Raw genomic sequence first — 21,308 nt, 5'->3', positions numbered from 1 at the left:
ATGAAAACTACCCAGAGTAATTAGAGGTATATCCTTCCCCCCTCCCCACAGCCAGAAATTCTGTTTGGCCCCAAGGAGTATGTGAGCGGGGCATTAAGTGTACATTTGGTCACGGCGATATCTGAGACAAAAAGGTTAGAGAGTCTAGGTACCTTCAAGAAGAATAGTTGGTTCGTGTAAACTGGCACCAGGCTCCCTTTTTATAATTAAACTTGTCCGGGCAATTTCTGTGTTTGAATATCAGAGTTTGGTAAGGTAACATCTGATTAATATTGGACTTCCACATCCTCAGCAAGGGCGAAAAGGGGTTGTTCCACCTAAGAGTGATACATTTCCTGACCATAAATATGATTCTAGTAAAACTATTCTATGGTAGTGAGACCAGGTTTCTTCAGGCAGTAGCCCTAGTAAACATATTTCAAGTGTGCAAGGCACTTGCAGTGAGAGCAAGTCCGATGGGAAGGTTGTTACCCTTTCCCAAAAAATGCTATAGGAGGGCACACCCAGTATATGTGCCAGAAGTCGGCTTCCAGGGAAGACAGGTTGTGTTGGGTGCGCGTCACATTCTGTGCAATTGTATTGGGGTTAGATAAGCCGGGTACACTACAAAGAGTTGTCATCCTATTGTTTACAGATGGAGATACCTAAAGATGGGAGGAAAGAATATCCTCATCCGCCTTATCCTGAAGAGTAGTGATGCGTTTCTTCCATTTGGCCGCAGTGGAGTATTCTCAACTCTCATTGATATCAGATGTGTGTACACTATTGTGACCAGACCTCTTGGGCCTTTTCTTTTATGTATACCTATGAGTGGATACTTGGATATTGGGGGAGGGGGGTTTATTAGGGAATTGTGCTGACAGCACATGCCATAGCTGAAGGTATTGGTAAAACCAACATCTAAGTCATAATTTCCTTGTAGGTCACTGAAGGAGGCCAGCACCCCATCTGTGTATCTGATAGCAGGCGGATGCCCGCGTCTTGCCATCCTTGTGTTCCCTCCATTTCCTCCAGTTGCAGTAGTGCTGCATTTCGCCCAAATGGGCGTATTTCCTATGATATCATTAAAGTGTGTGACTGATTTTACATGCTTTCCATACCTGTAGCACCATTCTTTGTAATGAAAGCATGGTGCACAGGAGGTGAGGGGAACCCTCTAGTATGGACCACCAGGATTGTACTTGTAAGTAGTGACATAAGTGATGCTCTGGGTTAGGTAGTTGCCAATGACTCATTGAAATATTATGCAGTTGCCCTTATAAGTAGTATGAGCAAAAGTCCGGGATTGCCATGCCAGCCTGCATTTTGGAACGTTGCAGGGTTGCTAGGCTGAGCTAGGACCTGGAGTTCCCCCACACAAATCTGCCTGTACAAGAGTGCAGTTCTTTAAAGAATGTTTTAGGGATGGGGACCGCAGAGTGCTGGAGAAGATATAAGCACTTAGGGGATGCTAGGATTACCTATGATATAGTCGATTCTGGAGAGTGTCTGACAAGTTTATTGTCTGTGTGTCGGATGGCGAGTTCTCCACAAGTAGTGCCAGCCCAGCTCTACCAGCAGTTGAGCCAGAGCGATGGAATGAGGGGACAGGGAGGGGTCAGGGACAGGTCGGTACTTATTTAACTCCAGATCATATAGTGAGTTGAGATCTACCATACACACAATGCATGCATTGGGAAACTGCATGGCAAAGCAAACAGCGTCATGCAGCACAGACAGGGAATGAGATGACGGGATATATAGGCCTAGCAAGACATAGGGGCTACAATTATTCCAGGCTTGCACGAACACATCTACCATCTGGGTCTCTATTTACTTGACCAGCCTCCCACCGTTATGATCTATGGATCAGGATAGAAACTCCTCTGGAGTATGATGTGTGAGTGGAATGGGATGATCACTGCACCCACGGTATAGAAAGCAAGCTTTTGGCCGTACATGCTTCCCCCATAGACAGCTATGGCGCACGGGCTTGGTACGCTGAGTGCAACAGGCGCTCACTGTTCCGAGCTGTAGCCACAAAAAGATAGAGCATGCACTATCTTTGGCTGTCTCTACGGCCATGCAGCTTCTATTTTTATGCAGTGCTCAATCCCCCCCCTTCCTTCCCCATGCATTAATGTTTGTATCAAGTGTGTTTCCTGGAAGCAAATGATAGAAGGGTTTTGTCTCATGATAGTAGTTAAAACCATATGGCGCTTTCAAGGTTCCCCTAACTCCCTTACATTCCAAGATATAATATAGATAGTACACTGGGCAATCTGGTACATGAACTATGTAACCAAACCGTAAACTACACTCATTGACATTCACTTCCTGTCAGCACATTGTGAGCAGAGAGAGAGGCTACAAACTACAAGGAGATAAGTGATCCGGGGGGAAGAGGGAGGCAGGCACAAATCTGTGAGATGTAGCAGAACTCAAAGTCTAACAGTGTAAAAGGCTGTCGGCCTCTTTCTTTCAGCCTATGTGTAATAGGCATCATGCATCTCTGATATGTCTCCTCTCTCTTTCTATATGTGAGTGTTTTAGTACAATGTCAGAAGGCAGATGAAAGAGTATTTACACCTGTACCCTGATAATGTAATCAAATTGTCACCCCACAAAACTAGATGGGTCATAATATGTCTGCTTAGAGAGGCCCTGTCCACACCCTGGGATTTTACGCTGAGCAGCCGAGGGAGTGATAGGAGCTAAAACAGCAAATTGTAACGTAAGCTGTTAAAATGATCTTTATTGTGTTAACAATAAAGGTAAAGGGATTGAAATTTTCTATTTTAATTTAGTTTCGTGGGAAAACCCCTTTAATATGTGCCTTAAGAGAAGCGTGTAGTTAAAAGTGTAAAGTTTTGATAAATCAGAATTGAGACTCGCAAGTATCTGAGAGAGGTTTGCTGCCACTGGAAGGGAAAATTGTCTTTTATATGTTGCACCTCTGTTGCGGGCAAGGATATGTTAAGGGCTTTGGACTTACTGTAATTGATCTTAAAGTCGCTGAATGCACTATGTCTCTTAAATTCATGAATAAGCGTTGGAAATGAAATACTTGGTTGGAATACATACAGTGCTGCTTTACAATGTCTAGTGCCCATGGAAATTCCGTGGATATTAGGATTTTTCCAATTAGCTGTAGCCAGGTGATTGGGAATTAAGTGGATAGGTTCCCATTAAAACTTACCTTCGCAGTAGGGCTAGAGTATAATGTCCGTATCTTTCCTAGAAACTTAACCTAACGCAATCTGTCTATGCTCACTCCTTGAAACCCCAATGAACCCGATCGAAGGCCTTTTCTGCGTCTATGGATAACTGGCAGAAAGGGATTGACCATGCTTGTGCTTGGGGTCCAAAGAAAAGGCGTACATTTTGCACAAAAAAAATAAAATGAACAAAACATGGCAAGAACAGAACTGCAGATAATTCAGGGGTCAGGTTGCAGCTACCTTGGAACAAGTAGCTCCCCTGTGGTAAGATCAGACACTCTGACCTAGAGACCATCCATGTACACACAGGTGTCATTAAATACCCAACTATTTCCCTAGATTTTTAAAGCGATACACCCCCGGGTTGCACCTTTAACAACAAACATCACAAGATACATTTGTCACATAAATAATATATAAAACATCACAATACAGTATAATACGCAATATAAAAATAAAGGGGAGTTTACAATGTACAAAAGTAACCAAAGTAAGAAATACAAAAACACATCTCATGGCTGCAGCTCTGCATCACCTGGCATTGATCAGGTACAGGCTATATAACCCCAGCTCACTTTACACACACGGGTAAGATCAGGTAATGCTGAGTTGTGACTGCTGAACTGGTTTGTCTGATGACAAAGATACCCTGTAGATCACCTTTGAGCTGTTCTCACCGTTGCTCTAGGTATGCCGGTTCGTCCCACCCCGAGTTACCTACAAAAGATTTATAGCACCCTTGACTCCCTAACCTCCATTTCCAAGGGTGAGGAGGGTTACACTGTATGGTCAGATTTAGAAAAACAGGTGCATGGTCGGAGAAGAGAGGCTGTGGGTTCCCATTTTGAGAAAAAAATTGATCCTGCTATAGGATCTGTTTGCTGGAGAAAAATAGGGGTAATCCCAATCCTGAGGGTGGAGTATCTACCAGATATCGATCAACTGTAGTGGATGGAGGTCTTTTTTAGGACCACGTATATGATTGAGCGAAATGCTGCTCGGTCCCCCTAAGGCAGTGGTGGCGAACCTATGGCACGGGTGCCAGAGGCAGCACTCAGAGCCCTTTTTGTGGGCACCCTGGCCATAGCCCCAGCACACCAGACAAGACTCAAAGAAGCTTCCTGCAGTTCAAAGAAACTCAAGATGCTGCTTTCAGTCATATTTTGATACTTACTTCGCTACTTGGGACTCTAGGAAGAGGGAGACTGAATAAACAGGGCCGAATTATCTTTGGAGGACCTCCTGCTGGCCCCTAGAGTGACACTGGAAAGAAGCTAAAATTATGCTAATTTTCCTTCTTTCTACTGTGCTGTTGTCCTCAGGCGGCCAATATGATTAATAAGGGGGGTTTTGGATTGCAGTTTGGGCACTCGGCCTCTAAAAGGTTCGCCATCACTGCCCTAAGGTATCTAATGAGGGAACTAAAGGAAAATTAATGTTGCCCCCTATTATTAATTGTCCTTCTGTGAAGTCAGATAGTGCTCCCAACATTAATCTGCAAGCTGGGATGGGATTGCTGTTGGGGAGGTACCAGGTGGCGAGAGTGAGCAATTGCCCCAAGATCCTTTCCTTCATGAAGAACATAGGGGTCTTGGGAAAGGGGAATAGGACACAGTACCTTGCAGGGCCAGGGCATCAGGTGTTGTGTACCTCTAGATTGCGGCGTCTTCGGTGTGCCTGGGTGGGTGTGCCTTGCTGTCCATCGTCTTGCCATCTTGGCTACGTGCAGTGGGCTCATCTGCTCCAGACTCCATCTTACCGCCACTGAGGGTCACAAGGAGTGGGACTGTACAAGGTAATAGCAAAAAAAAAAAAATATATAGCAAAATATAAAAGTTGTAATAAAAAGTGATCAAAACTCCGTCCAGTCCTCAAAATGGTAGCATTGAAAACGTCATCTCATTTCTCAATGCACTGAAGTAAGAAAAAGTTATTTGCATCAGAAGATAGCAGGAGGTTTTAATTTTTGTAAATGTATGACAGGATTATAAAACCTATATAAATTTGGTATCCCCGTGATCTTACCAACCCAAAGAATTAAGGAGACATGTTATTGTTTTTTCCCACCTCTTAGTACCCGGCATGGAATATTAAATACCATCAATATGAAGTGCAATTTGTTATGCAGAAAACAAGCCCTCCTACAGCTCTTTACATGGAAAAAAAAAAGTTATGGATTTTTGAAGGTGGGGAGTGAAAAATTAATTATTTGTGTGTCCTGTTTTGATGTCTTGTTGTCCCCTTCCTCTTCTACCACCACCACTCCCATGACCCCTCTGATTTTTTGGGATATTTGAATTTTACTTTCCCTCGGTTGTATATATGTGTTAATTTTTTGATAGATACTGATATGCTTAAACTCTGAGTAGGTAGATCACTCTTTAGAAAACACCTCTTTTACATCATCCAACCAATTTTCTATATTGACTTTTCCAGCTAAGAATCCTGCCATTCCTTCACAAAAAATTATCAAAATAAACCAAAATGAGGACAATGCAATTTGCAAAGCAGCAGGTTTTTATTATTATTACTGCTCAGTAAAACTTCACCTCTGTTATATTGAATAATATTACAACATGATAAGGTGGTACCAATTTCATTAAAACATAACCTTTAATGATACTTCCAATAAAACAAGGGCAGTACCATACTGACCCTATTCATCATTCATCATCTTGCATGTGCATAATCAGGGGGCAACCAAACCATATTCAGTTCATTTACATTTCTATTAGATGTTAGAGTGACCTACAGTACGTTATTGACTGTAAAGGATGCACTATTTTTGTGAAGCAGATTGTAACGATCTGGGTCTGATTTGGAGTCTAGGTGTTACAACGTACTTGGGTAATTGCAGGCAGGAATCGTGGTTAGTGACACCAGAGGTCAGCACACAGGAGAGGCTTAGCAGTACAGAGGAGCAGGCAGATATCATGGTCAGGGAAGCCAGAGGTCAGCACACAGGAGAGGCTTAGCAGTACAGAGGAGCAGGCAGATATCATGGTCAGGGAAGCCAGAGGTCAGCACACAGGAGAGGTTTAGAAGTACAGAGGATCAGGCAGGTATCATAGTCAGAACGAAGCGGGTGGTCGTAGAACATTGAATTTTAATTGCAGGAGAGTAGGAGACAAGATTACAGTCTGGGAGCACAATAATCTTGCAAGGAAGGATAAGCAAGGCTGAGTTTAAATAGTAAGTTCAATCATGGAAATTGTTGTGCAAAACCAGGGAAACAGGAACTGGAAACTGGGCCAAAGATCAGTACTGGAGCTTTCCAGAGAAGTGTATATCTCAGTTGCTAGAGCTGCAGCCTGGGACAGTTGAGTCCAGTGGTTCAAGTGCTGTCACTGATTTAGTTATCCTAACTCATGACCCCGATATGTATATGCTATCTTATTCATACATCATCATTAAATATCCTTAGCTCTGGTTATGACTCGTCATGCCAAGAGTGGTTTAAAACGTATTACAGAAAAGCGGCATAGTGTAATTTTACATTAAATCCCTTTGGAGATTGTGTTTTACCTTGCTTTTCGTTAGAGCAGTATTTTATCCCAATCTCCTCCTCTTCCGGGATAGTGGATGAAATCCATGCCTATGAATCTCATTACCGACGGATCACCACCATGTTAAATTTCTACATGTTTAGCCCTGGTTTATGCTTTTTATGGGTGGTATCATTGATGTGTTCTCCTATTCTCCTCAGCAATTCCTTGATGTTTTTTTCCTATATATAGGAGGCTTCATATGCAAGTTGCTTTATAAATGACCCCTGTGCTCTTGCAATTGATGCAGTCTTTAATGTGGTAATGTGGTCTGTTGTCAGATATAGGTATACCACGCATCCTCCACATTTGTAGCAACCCTTGATTCTCCAATCCAACCAGGATCCTGGGGGTTTGGGGGCCACAAAATGGCTTTTTACCAATTTGTCTCTTAGCAACCGCCTTTTCCAAAATGTGATAACGGGTCTTTCCCCTATCACATCCTTTAGATTTTTGTCCATCTGTAAGATGGGCCAATATTTTTTAATCACTTGTCTTGCTTTATCTGCGCTTTTACCAAAAGTCACTATCAATCTTACTTTAATTTCCTCTGGTACTTATGATTTCTTTTTGCTTGCAAGTAATTCTTCTCTTTTGATCCTGTGACAGCTCTGGAATGCCTTTCTAAGTACACAATCTGAGTACCCTTGTTCTCTAAATCACATTCTCAGTCTATCCGCTTCCCTTCAGAAATTCCTTCTCCAAACTACAATTTCTCCTTGCATGCAAGTATTAGCCTTTTGGTATACTTTATCGGTGGGGATATGGGCTCCCCATTGCTGTGCCCCTGAGTTGGTGGTAGATGCGTGCATCGAAAAGAAAGAAATTTCTAGTTAAGGAGAACTTGGGTTCTCCTTGCAACCTAAACAGAGTTCCCCTTGAGGACAGATAGTATTCCCTTTTCATGTGGGATGGAGGAGTATAATGCCTCTACATCTATGCTGGCAAGCCACATATTTTAATCAATAGTAATTTCTTACAGATGATTTAGAAGGCCTGTGGTGTCACATAGGCAGGAGGGCAACGCCTCAACAAATTGTCGCAAGACGGTGTCTACATATGTTTAATATAGGGATCCAATGCATGACACAATCGGTCACCCTTTAAACTGTGACGTCCATTTGTGTACCTTATGTAAGGCATGAAAGGTTGAAAACAGTAAAATTAGAAGGGAGGAGAAATTCGTACTCCAGGGTTCCAGTACAAATCAAAAAAGTCCTATTTATTTCATATCCCAATACAGCAACGTTTCGGCTCGATGTGAGCCTTTTTCAAGACAAGTGCAAATGGTGCATATATATACACGGTGTGTATATAAATGCACCATTTGCACTTGCCACTTGTGCATATATATACACATTAATGTATATATATATATGCACCATTTGCACTTGTCACTTGGTTTGAAAAAGGCTCACATGTTTGTAAATTGGGTGTTCATAAGTAGGGGACCGTCTGTATTGCATATAATAGACAGAATTTTGTATAAAATGTTTTTGCAATGGAATATTGTGAATTTTGTATCCAACAAAATAGAGATATGAAGGGCATCAGGGTGTGCTTGTATAACTTTTCTTTTCTTTTCTCTGCCTGCCAGCCCTCTTTACGGGCTAGAACTTTCCATTCAGGTAATTTCATACTAAAATTGTCTATATCTGCCTTTTACTTTAATTCTATTCATCCTCTTTGCTATCTTGTTTTGTGCTATCTTTAACTTTCCAGTTTTGATACTTACATGCTAAAACATAAAATGAATGTAATTTTTCGTTTTGGATATTTGCTATTGTTTTCCATTAACAAACAAAAAAAAATCTTTACTTTAATTACATGCTCTTTGCTTTTTTGGGAACATATTATTTGTAAGAACTGCATGTATAAGATGTGATGTAACCCGAGAGCACTGAAAGGTGGAATTATAAAAAATGTAGTCAGCAGGGGTGTATCGGTGAGCATCACCTCAGAATTAAAATGAGAGAACATCCGAATTTCTTTGATTTTCATGCTGTGCAGAGAGTTGGATTAATTGTGACAACATTGAAGTTGATTTATACAGAACCCAGGGGGGATTGTTCCTGTAAGTAATGTTTGTAAAGAAAAATACACTAGACTAGCATTCTGCAAGCAAATGTAATATGTTGATTTAACTGCATAATGAAAAATAATTATCCCTTTTTAATTTGTAATTACGTCCATGCAGAACTGACAGTGAAAGGAAAGAGTTTTTAAACATTTATTAGGTAAACATTAAAATCTCTGTGATATTTCTCCAAAAGTAATTTCTATTCCTTCCTCCATGTACAAGCAATTTACAATGTGCCGTTCACAACTATTTAATTAGAACTAAAAAAAAAAAAGTTCTCCTAACCATTTGTTTTAATCATGAAACTCTATCTTTCACTGGCTGTCTGGGCCCAACAAGTGACGGGAAGTGGTGAATAACATTTTCACGCCCCTGCTTAAATAACTAGCGGAGGAGTCAGGAGGTGTTTAGGTGACCTGAGCCTGAGTGCCTCAGTCTCATTTACATATTTTTATAAGCTTATTTTCTGGGTAATGCAGATCTTCCGGAGATAGCTGAGAATGGCTCAATCATCCCCTGGAGGTAATGGGCATACATTGTAGGAGAGTCTACCACCCATAAACTGATGGTAGATGTCCGTTAATTATTTGTGTGAGAATGAACAAGGGGGCAAATGTATATAGTTTTCATTCTGTTTTAATTAAAAAAAATTAAAAAATAAATTCTGTATCGTCCTATCCTTTGCGGTGGGGGATGGGGGTAAATTGATGTTTACAATGATACCAGTTTGGGAAACTATTACTTTTTATTGTTGTGATTGGGTGCTTCCCATTTTTAGGCCCCTCAGGGTGTTTGAACCCTAGGGAGTCTGATCGCTCATATAACATCCTCCAATAAAATTGTTTTGCAATATTTTGTCATTTTACTCTATCTCTGTCTTATAGACCCTGCATTCTGCCTCTCTCAGGTTATCATGTCATAGTAACAGATAGCCTGCACCTGATAAGGTCATTAAGGGTAACCGTTTCAACCATATATGGCAGCAGACATGCTGTTAGACTTGAAATCCTGGAAAAATATCACCCTTTATTCAAAATATTTTTGATTGTACTTTTTTAAATTACATTGTTTTTATTCGTGATAAGCAGTGCTGCTTTATTAATGCTCTATTAAAAGACTGGCTTTTACAGGACCATCATTCCCATAGGCAGCTATGGTCAGAAGCTGGCTTATGGGGGTCTTTGGAAAGCTTTCTAGAAATCCTCTATGCTAATAAAATGTATAAAAAAGCCCATCTGTTGTCAGTTTTGGAGCAATTAGGAGGGTTTTTTTATATGCTTATTATCAGAATCCTGCTTATTGATACATTCCCTTTTATTTCAGCTGCAGTTTTAGAGCATGAAAGAGCTAGAGAAGCTGCAAAACTCATGTAATGAGCACTAGCCAAGTTTCCTTACAATTTTAGGTGCTTTCATCCCAAAGCACCTCCCCTCCTAACAATGGGTAGTGTGTAGTATTGCAACTAAGCTCTATTCATTTCTATAGTTTCTTTGCAGTACCTGCACTGGTTTTCATTTCAATGTAATTTTCTAATATTTTCACAATATTTGTGTTCAAACACTTTTGGTTTTCTATGAAATCAGTATGTAGTCTTGCTTATGTTTTGTATACCCCCTTTCATTATTCTATTTGTTAGTTATTTTGTTGTCCATTAAAAGAACCCATAAAGCAATATTTAATAACAAAACTCTTTTGCAGTGTTTTTGAAACAGGAGTAAACTGGGGACGCATTTTAACCCTACTTGGATTTGGATATCGGATGGCGCTTTACATTTGGAAGAAAGGACAACATGGATTTTTAAAGAAAATTGCTCAGTGCCTTGCTAGATATATAGTGGAAAGTAGAATTGCTCAATGGATAGCCAAACAAGGGGGTTGGGTAAGTGAATACAAATTGTATGCTTTAAAGGCACTCAGGGTATACACTCACCGGCCACTTTATTAGGTACACCATGCTAGTAACGGGTTGGACCCCCTTTTGCCTTCAGAACTGCCTCAATTCTTTGTGGAATAGATTCAACAAGGTGCTGGAAGCATTCCTCAGAGATTTTGGTCCATATTGACATGATGGCATCACACAGTTGCCGCAGATTTGTCGGCTGCACATCCATGATGTGAATCTCCCGTTCCACCACATCACAAAGATGCTCTATTGGATTGAGATCTGGTGACTGTGGAGGCCATTTGAGTACAGTGAACTCATTGTCATGTTCAAGAAACCAGTCTGAGATGATTCCAGCTTTATGACATGGCGCATTATCCTGCTGAAAGTAGCCATCAGATGTTGGGTACATTGTGGTCATAAAGGGATGGACATGGTCAGCAACAATACTCAGGTAGGCTGTGGCGTCGCAACAATGCTCAATTGGTACCAAGGGGCCCAAAGAGTGCCAAGAAAATATTCCCCACACCATGACACCACCACCACCACCCTGAACCGTTGATACAAGGCAGGATGGATCCATGCTTTCATGTTGTTGATGCCAAATTCTGACCCTACCATCCGAATGTCGCAGCAGAAATCGAGACTCATCAGACCAGGCAACGTTTTTCCAATCTTCTACTGTCCAATTTCGATGAGCTTGTGCAAATTGTAGCCTCAGTTTCCTCTGACCTCTGGCATCAACAAGGCATTTCCTAAAAAATCCCAATAGATCAGCAGTTTCTGAAATACTCAGACCAGCCCTTCTGGCACCAACAACCATGCCACGTTCAAAGGCACTCAAATCACCTTTCTTCCCCATACTGATGCTCGGTTTGAACTGCAGGAGATTGTCTTGACCATGTCTACATGCCTAAATGCACTGAGTTGCCGCCATGTGATTGGCTGATTAGAAATTAAGTGTTAACGAGCAGTTGGACAGGTGTACCTAATAAAGTGGCCGGTGAGTGTACATTATTGTATGCATATGGTCCTAGCAAACTGTCCAAACTGAAATTAGGAACTATACAAAAGGAAACACTCAAACATAAAATTAAAACAAGGCAGTAAAGTTGTAGTTCTTGTGTTGTGTTATTCTTTTATACTGAATAGCATCACTTGGTTGCATGCATTTGAAGAGTGAGCTTTTACCAATATGAATTTCAAAGAAGGCCTGTTGCTTTTCTTTACTGAATTTATTAGGTCCATTGACCTATATTCATGGAGAATGACTGAATTGTAGACCCTGACTGAAATCTATTGTGTAATAATTCCTTTATTTATGTAGTGCACACAAAGCTTGGCAAATCGGTCATAAATTTGAATACGTTTTTTGTAGACTGAGCAGTGCTTTGTGCGCCCAATATCCTGCATGTGTCGCTTCCCCGCTCAAGTCCGCCGGAGTTCACCTTCTTCTTCCCGGTGCATGTAAGTGCTTGATCTTGCGACACAATTTGAAAGTTAAATCCCGCGCTCAGTCCGAATCTGTCGGGTCATCCGACGGCACGCCACCCCCCTCCCCATTTCTGTTGCATGAAATCTAGCGCAGTCGTGACACAATCCCCAGTTAAATGCCTGTCCCAGCGGCGCAAATCCCATAAATGTCATAAATCTCGACGAAAGTGCGGCCGCGGGACTTTAGTAAATAATCCCCACTGTATGTAACATAAGTTACCTTTCCAATGTGTTCCTCAAAATCCACTGAGGACAGTGTTCCTTTTTTAGTAGCAAGAACATTCTCTGTAACTCTGATTACGGTAATAAGGGCTTTGAAAATTGGTTTATAAACTAAAAAAATGATTACTAATGGCAAGAAAATAGCTTTTTCTATCCTTAAGCAGTGGTGAGGAATGAGTTGTTATTTTTACCCTAAGCTCATTTTTTTTTTTTTTAGTATAAACAAATAACTATATATCTCTGTCTTATACCTTACCTTTCTCTTTGTTCTGTTCTTTTTTTAAACAGAATGCTGTGCTTAAACTTACAAATGAAAGCATTAAGTATGTGCTTATGGCTTTGGGAATTGTTCTGATCCTACAATTTGTGATGCGTCGTGTATCATCACTCGACCGCTGATGAGTGGACAAGTGGAGTGTGTGTCTCAATCATTCAGGTGAATGGCATGAATTATGTCTTTGGCTATGACCATGAGGACTCCATTTTGTGAATAAACCATTTTTCTTCTTAACCCAGTGTAAACTATAGGGCTGTTATTAAGGACTTACTTAATTTTATTCAATATCAATGATAACATTTACATTTTAAACACCAACATTTTTACTTAAAGCAACACGTGAAAGGTAATTTGTTATTTTCTTTTGTTGCTGTCTCAGGGAATAAGAGGTAAATTGTTATGGTGTATCTAGAATTCATTGATGTTTTTAATAAACCTTCCTTTTTACAAACTGTTTTTGTTTTTTCTATTGTACAATAGTGTAAGTACAATTCAATCAATGCATATATATGACAAAAAAGAAACAGCACTGTGGATAAAATGATCCAAGTCCCAGGTGGGTGTACGTTTCTGAATAACCTTGTCTTACAAGCCAATAAACGGAATACAAGGAAGCAGCACTCCATAAGTCAAAAGAAGATTTTATTCATAATTCAGTGTACAAAACACCAGTGGTCATCTATTGTAGGATTTTTTTGCCATTTTTTTGGCAGCCACTTTTTTGCCTCGCTTCTTCACCATGTGTGTCTTATTTATTATTTGTCGGCGCCACATATTAATAACAAAACTCTCGCCAGTATATTTTGTTGCTTGATTTGCCCAATGGCTTGCCTGCTCTTCTAGTTTCTAGTTTATTTTTTTATGATGCAATTTGTGTTGCTCACTTAGACCCACAAAAAGCAAGTCTACCTAGTTCTATTTCTCTACCATGAATATGGATTAATCTCAGACACTTTTGGCCGTGAAACAATTTATTAAGAAACTATGACACAATAAAAAAAAGTCAGACAAATAATAAATGACCACCAATGTTTCAGCTATTCAATAGAGAAATTATCTATTAATGAGCTGAATATATATACACACGGTGGGCAAGGGAAATATTCAGACCTTTTCACTCTTTGTTTCATTGCAGCCAATTGGTAAGATCAAAATGGGTGGGTTTTTTTTGCTCAATAATATACACCATCACATACTGTCCCTTTCCTTCTGTCCTCCGTGAGATGGGTCTACTCTTTCATTGGGGTCCAGCTGTGTTCAAGTAAACTAATTAGACTTGATTAGAAAAAAACACTCATTTGTCTATATAAGACATCACAGATTACAGTGCATGTCAGAGCACATAAGAATAGACATTGGAGATTTGGTGACCTCGGACCAAGCACCCGTGGTGTTAGATTTAAGAAATGCTTTCAAGGGAGGGACAGACATTTATGGCGGTTTCCATCTTACCTATATACAGATGAGACTTTTTTTTAAATCTCCTGAGAGGGTAGTGGGCTGAATTCTGTGGGGATCATGTGGAGCATGAGGAGGATATTTTCCTGTATTGGGACTCAGCTAAAATTACCTTTATAGGGCGGATTAGATCCTACATAGAGATGAGCGAACATACTCGTCCGAGCTTGATGCTCGTTCGAGCATTAGCGTACTCGAAACTGCTCGTTGCTCGGACAAATACTTCGCCCGCTCGAGAAAATGGCATCTCCCGCCGTTTTGCTTTTTGGCGGCCAGAAACAGAGCCAATCACAAGCCAGGAGACTCTGCACTCCACCCAGCATGACGTGGTACCCTTACACGTCGATAGCAGTGGTTGGCTGGCCAGATCAGGTGACCCTGGAATAGACTAGCCCCTGCCTGCGCTGCTCGGATCATTCTGTGTCTGGATGCCGCTAGGGAGAGAGCTGCTGCTGGTCAGGGAAAGCGTTAGGGTGTTCTATTAGAATAGTGTTAGGCAGGAGTGATTCTACAAGAACCCAACAGCCCTTCTTAGGGCTACAATAACGTTATACATTTTTTTTTTTTTATTTGCAGCTAGTACCATATTGTGAGGAATTAGCAGGGGGACTTGCTACCGTTGTGTTTAGCTCTTAGTGACACACATATCCACCTCAAACACCAAAGTGGGACAATTTATTAGGGGTTTGATTTCAATTAGGCACAGTCTGCCAGTTTCTTTTTATTTTACATTTATTTTTTCATAACTCAGCGTCATCTCATCTGGCATAGCAGTGTGCTTTCATACTTGGCTAGAAAATAGCCATAGGAGAATCCAAACGGCTTACTTAGGCCTACAATAGCGTTATATATTTTATTTCTGGTTGATCTGCTGGTGGCTGTCCTTGCTGTAGTGCATCTACTACCATATTGTGAGGAATTTGTAGTGAGACTTGCGACTGTTGTGTTTAGCGCTTAGTGACGTACATATCCATCGCAAAGACCAAAGTGGGACAATTTATTAGGGGTTTGATTTCAATTAGGCACAGTCTGCCATTTACTTTTTATTTTACGTTCATTTTTTCAGAACTCAGCGTCATCTCATCTGGCATAGCAGTGTGCTTTCATACTTGGCTAGAAAATAGCCATAGGAGAATCCAAACGGCTTACTTAGGCCTACAATAGCGTTATATATTTTATTTCTGGTTGATCTGCTGGTGGCTGTCCTTGCTGTAGTGCATCTACTACCATATTGTGAGGAATTTGTAGTGAGACTTGCGACCGTTGTGTTTAGCGCTTAGTGACGCACATATCCATCGCAAAGACCGAAGTGGGACAATTTATTAGGGGTTTGATTTCAATTAGGCACAGTCTGCCATTTACTTTTTATTTTACGTTTATTTTTTCATAACTCAGCGTCATCTCATCTGGCATAGCAGTGTGCTTTCATACTTGGCTAGAAAATAGCCATAGGAGAATCCAAACGGCTTACTTAGGCCTACAATAGCGTTATATATTTTATTTCTGGTTGATCTGCTGGTGGCTGTCCTTGCTGAAGTGCATCTACTACCATATTGTGAGGAATTTGTAGTGAGACTTGCGACCGTTGTGTTTAGCGCTTAGTGACGCACATATCCATCGCAAAGACCGAAGTGGGACAATTTATTAGGGGTTGGATTTCAATTAGGCACAGTCTGCCATTTACTTTTTATTTTACGTTTATTTTTTCATAACTCAGCATCATCTCATCTGGCATAGCAGTGTGCTTTCATACTTGGTTAGAAAATAGCCATAGGAGAATCCAAACGGCTTACTTAGGCCTACAATAGCGTTATATATTTTATTTCTGGTTGATCTGCTGGTGGCTGTCCTTGTTGTAGTGCATCTACTACCATATGGTGAGGAATTTGTAGTGAGACTTGCGACCGTTGTGTTTAGCGCTTAGTGACGCACATATCCATTGCAAAGACCGAAGTGGGACAATTTATTAGGGGTTGGATTTCAATTAGGCACAGTCTGCCATTTACTTTTTATTTTACGTTTATTTTTTCATAATTCAGCGTCATCTCATCTGGCATAGCAGTGTGCTTTCATACTTGGCTAGAAAATAGCCTTAGCAATAGGATAGCATCGTTTGGTTTTAAAAACTAAAAAACACAAAAAAACACAAAAAAAAGTAAAAAAAAAATAAAAGTTATAACTTTCATTTTCAAAATGTTTAACCCGAGGGCTAGGGGTAGAGGACGAGGGCGTGGACATGGGCGTCCAAATACTGCAGGGGTCAGAGGCCGTGGTCCTGGGCGGGGTGAGACACCACCTGCTGATGAGGGAGCAGGGGAACGCCGCAGAGCTACACTCCCTAGGTTCATGTCTGAAGTTACTGGGACTCGTGGTAGAGCACTGTTGAGGCCAGAACAGTGCGAACAGGTGATGTCGTGGATTGCCGACAATGCTTCGAGCAATTTGTCCACCAGTCAGTCTTCCACGCAGTCCACCCATGTCACTGAAATCGGCACTCCTCCAGCTCCTGCACCTCAGCCTCCTCCCCCCCAGTCTGCCCCCTCCCAGGAAAATTTGGCATTTGAACCGGCATACTCTGAGGAACTGTTTTCTGGACCCTTCCCACAGTCACAAACCACTTGTCCGGTTGCTGCTGAGCAATTTTCCGATGCCCAGGTTTTCCACCAGTCGCAGTCTGTGGGTAATGATGACCTTCTTGACGTAGTGGAAGAAGTGTGTAAAGAGGTGTCCGACGATGAGGAGACACGGTTGTCAGACAGTGGTGAAGTTGTTGTCAGGGCAGGAAGTCCGAGGGGGTAGCAGACTGAGGGATCGGAGGATGATGAGGTGACAGACCCAAGCTGGGTTGAGAGGCCGGGTGAACACAGTGCTTCTGAGACGGAGGAGAGTCCTCGACCAGAACAGGTTGGAAGAGGCAGTGGTGGGGCCAGACGGAGAGGCAGGGCCAGAGCTGGTGCATCAGCGCCAAATGTGTCACGTAGTGAAGCTCCCGTGGCAAGGGCTCCCGCGGCGAGGGCTAGATTTTCAGAAGTCTGGAGGTTCTTTAAGGAAACACCGGAAAACCGACGGACTGTGGTGTGCAACCTTTGCCAAACCAGGATCAGCAGGGGTTCCACCACTACTAGCTTAACTACCACCAGTATGCGCAGGCATATGAATGCTAAACACCCCACTCAGTGGTACCAAGCCCGTTCACCTCCGGCCGTGCACACCACTGCTCCTTCCCCTGGCTCAGCTGATAGTCAGCCCCCTGCCCAGGACCCTGGCACAAAAACCCCATCGTCGCCTCCACGATCCTCCACAGCATCCACCAGCGTTCAGCTCTCCATACCCCAGATGCTGGAGCGGAAAAGGAAATATAGTGCAACCCACCCGCACGCCCAAGCCCTTAATGTCCACATCTCCAGATTGCTTAGCCTGGAGATGCTGCCCTATAGGCTGGTAGAGACCGAGGCCTTTCGCAACCTCATGGCGGCGGCCGCCCCTCGGTATTCGGTCCCCAGCCGCCACTACTTTTCCCGATGTGCCGTCCCAGCCCTGCACCAGCACGTGTCAGACAACATCATCCGTGCCCTGACCAACGCCGTTTCTGACAAGGTCCACCTGACCACGGACACGTGGACGAGTGCTGCCGGGCAGGGCCACTATGTATCGCTGACGGCACATTGGGTTAACTTGGTGGAGGCTGGGACCGAGTCTGACCCTGCGGCTGGTCATATACTGCCGACGCCGAGGATTGCGGGGCCTACCTCGGTCCAGGTCTTTCAGGCCTACTATGCCTCCTCCTCCTCCCACCCCTCCTCCACCTCCTCCTCCGAACTACCATCCGTGGGCATGGCGCCATCAGTCGCTAGCTCTAGGCACAGCAGCAGTGCCGTCGCTAAGCGACAGCAGGCGGTGCTCAAACTGCTGAGCCTAGGCGATAAAAGGCACACCGCCCAAGAACTATTACAGGGCATCATGGCGCAGACTGATCTGTGGCTGAACCTGAAGCCAGGCATGGTTGTGTGTGACAACGGCCGTAACCTGGTGGCGGCTCTGCAACTCGGCAGACTGACACATGTGCCATGCCTGGCCCATGTGTTAAATCTGATAGTTCAGCGTTTCCTCAAGACATACCCCAATCTGTCTGATTTGCTCCGCATCTGTGCGCATTTCAGGAAGTCCAGCACAGATGCTGCCACTCTCAGGGCAGCGCAGCGCCGCCTCCAACTGCCCGGAGAAAGTACCAACCTTAACAAGGGGACTATCATAATGTGATGCAAACTGGCGACTTTTTGCCCTCAGGGGAAGTAGTGTATGTGAAGGTGCTACCAAAGGCCGGAAAAGATCCAGAACAGCCGGGGGCATATAGACCTATATCGCTTATAAACCAGGACATAAAAATGTTATAGAAGCTTCTTGCCAACAGGCCAGCATTGCTCCCCCCAACGATTAATAGGGCCCCATCAAGTATTGTTTATTAAAGGAAGATCAGCGGTAACAAATATAAGAACAGTCTTAGCGGTTCAGGAGGGGGTGGGAGATTCAGAAGAAGGTCCAGCACCGCTGACACTTAATGCCGAAAAAGTGTTCGATAATGTGAACTGGAGATGGATGGAAGCAGTGCTGGACACTTTCAGAGTTGAAGGTGCTTTTCACAGTTATATTGTGGCAGCATACAAAAGACCCAAGGCTAGGGTTTTTAATTCAAGGTTCCTATCTCCTACAATAGAATTGCAGAAGGGTATGAGGCAAGGGTGCCCGTTGTCGCCCCTTTTATTTGATCTCACACTAGAACCGTTTCTCGGGCATAAAGGTAGGAGCGAAAGAGGTCTGACTAGCATGTTTTGCAGATTATATCCTCTTATTTCTAAAACCCCCAGGACCCAATTGCAGCACATACTACAGACTCTGGACCACTTTGGATCCTTCTCAGGGTACAAAATAAATGTTTCAAAAAGTCAGCTCTTGCCCATGAGCACACGAGCACCAAGAATACAGACAGGGGAAAGTTGGTTGCAGGGAGTGGAGGAGAGCCATTCTAAAATAACTTATCTGGGCATTAAAATGAGCAGGCTCCCATCACAGACGTATAATTTGAATTATGCCCCTTTGGTCTGCTACACCTTAAGTGGTCGGAACTCCGCTCTCTTATCAAAAAAAAACTATTTTTTAAAGGATGCAGAGGGGGCATGGAAAGCAATTAGAAAAATGTATGGGAAACCGTTCTGCCTTTCAAAATATGCCCCTATACAACAGAACCCCGTTATACAGACAAGTCAGAGATAAGACTATTTAGGGAGTGGGAAGAAAAAGGGATAAAGAAGGTTGGGCATCTTCTACATGAGCCAGAACCCAGGTGGCTCACCTGGCAGGAATTCAATGACAAATATAGCCTGGGTATTGCACAACACTTGCAGTTTTCTCAAATAATGGAGACCAGTAAAGCAAGGGTCAGAGATCTGATAGAAGCAGAAAGATCTGTCTCTTTTGACATTCTAGTAAGTACGCCTCAACGCCAGGACTCATTGTCCGATATTCATGTCAGACTTGGGAAAAAATGCTACACTGATGGAAAGAGACATGTTTTCAGGGATGGGAAAGGGAAACAGATACCACAGAATTGTCTGACAAGATGCTAGCTAGATGGGAGAAAGTGCAGAAAACAATGATTAATGAACAGAGGAGGGAAATGCAATATCGTCTGATGCATAGAGCAATGTATGCCTATAATTTTGCCCCGAGGGATGTACTGATGGATTATTTAAGAAGTTGCCCAAAATGTGGATTAGACAGCTAATTTATTCCATGCCATTTGGACATGTCCACACCTGGAACCCTTCTGGCAATCTGTTAGGGCCATGATAAAAGAGGTGTGGAGACAGGAGGTCATAATTACCCCAGAGGCAATGTTATTCCACCACATACCAATAGATGGGAATCCAGAAGAGACCTGTATTGTGGATAAAAAGCTGGTACGTATAACAATCCTCATAGCAAAGAAATTTATCCTACGCTAGGATTGGCTAGTATAGACAGTTCACAACATACCAGAAGTGTTTAGCACCCTGAAACAGCTTCTGTTATATGACAAAATAGAGACGGAGAGACATAAGGAAAGGGACTCTGAAAAATTGGAAGTACTTTATTGTATACTATTATACAATCACTTATGAAAACATTTCAATACACCACATGGTATAACAATCGTCAATTGAGAGGCAGATATGGAGCCTTGGAGTATAGAGGTTAGGAAAAGAGATCACCTGGAAGGGTGGGGGGGGGGTAGATATGTTATAAACCTGGTTGAATCTGAAGCCGGATAGTAATGTGGACAGCCGGGTACACAGGTTAAGGGTTGTTCTTGAAAAAGGAAAATTAAATAGTTGTTTTTGCATATATGTACCATATTGTTGTGAAAAGGAACATATGTGGACAGGTGATTGTCAGAATATTTATATTGTTTGGATAATGTTCTATTTTCAATTGTCATTCAATTGTAAACTATGCAAAGACAAATAAAAATTGCTGTTTAAAAAAAAAAAAATTCTGCAGCACTCAAGGTTCCTAAGAGCACTTTTCTTCCTTAACAAGTAAGTCCAGCCAAACTAAGCAATCTTGGGAAAAGAACTTCAGTGAGAGAGGTAAAGAACCACCACAATATAACTGTGGCTGATCTCCAGAGATGTAGTAGGGAGATGGGGGAAAGTTCCACAAAGTCAACTATCACTGCAGCCTTCCACCAGTCTGGGCTTTATGGCAGTGTGCAGATGGAAGAATCCCTCCCTTAGTGTAAGACATATAAAAGCCTGCATACTGTTTGCAAAAAACACATGAATGACTACCAGACTATGAGAAATAAGATTCTCTGGTCTGATGACATGAAGATTGAACTTTTAGGTGTTAATTCTAAGCAGTATGTGTGGAGAAAACCAGGCACTGCTCGTCACCTGCCAAATACAACCCCAACAGTGAAACGTGGTAGCAGCATTATGCTATGAAGGTGTTTTTTCCGCTGCAGGGACAGGACAACTTGAAGGAAAGATGAATGTGGCCTAGTACAAAGATATTCATTCGGATAAAAACCTCTTCCAGAATGCTCAGGAACTCAGGCTGGGCAAAAGATTAAATTTTAAAAAAGACAATGACCCTAAGCACACAGCTAAAA

General features: G+C 42.4%; 1 protein-coding gene across 2 annotated transcripts in view; it reads left to right on the top strand.

Moving 5' to 3' along the window:
* Positions 1-13,151, top strand: part of BAK1 (BCL2 antagonist/killer 1) — a 54,061-nt gene extending 40,910 nt beyond the window's left edge. For both annotated transcript variants that reach the window (XM_072137164.1, XM_072137165.1), the window contains exons 5-6: positions 10,524-10,704; positions 12,712-13,151. In XM_072137164.1, coding sequence (XP_071993265.1) covers positions 10,524-10,704; positions 12,712-12,822 — 292 coding nt within the window. In that variant the 3' untranslated portion in view covers positions 12,823-13,151. The remainder of the gene's footprint in view (positions 1-10,523; positions 10,705-12,711) is intronic.
* The last annotated feature ends 8,157 nt before the right edge of the window (positions 13,152-21,308 follow it).

This window comes from Engystomops pustulosus, chromosome 2, assembly GCF_040894005.1.
Source record: "Engystomops pustulosus chromosome 2, aEngPut4.maternal, whole genome shotgun sequence".
Classification (NCBI taxonomy): Eukaryota; Metazoa; Chordata; class Amphibia; order Anura; family Leptodactylidae; genus Engystomops; species Engystomops pustulosus.
The sequence above is the reverse complement of the archived record's forward strand: the minus strand, read 5'-3'. Positions and strand labels throughout refer to the sequence as shown.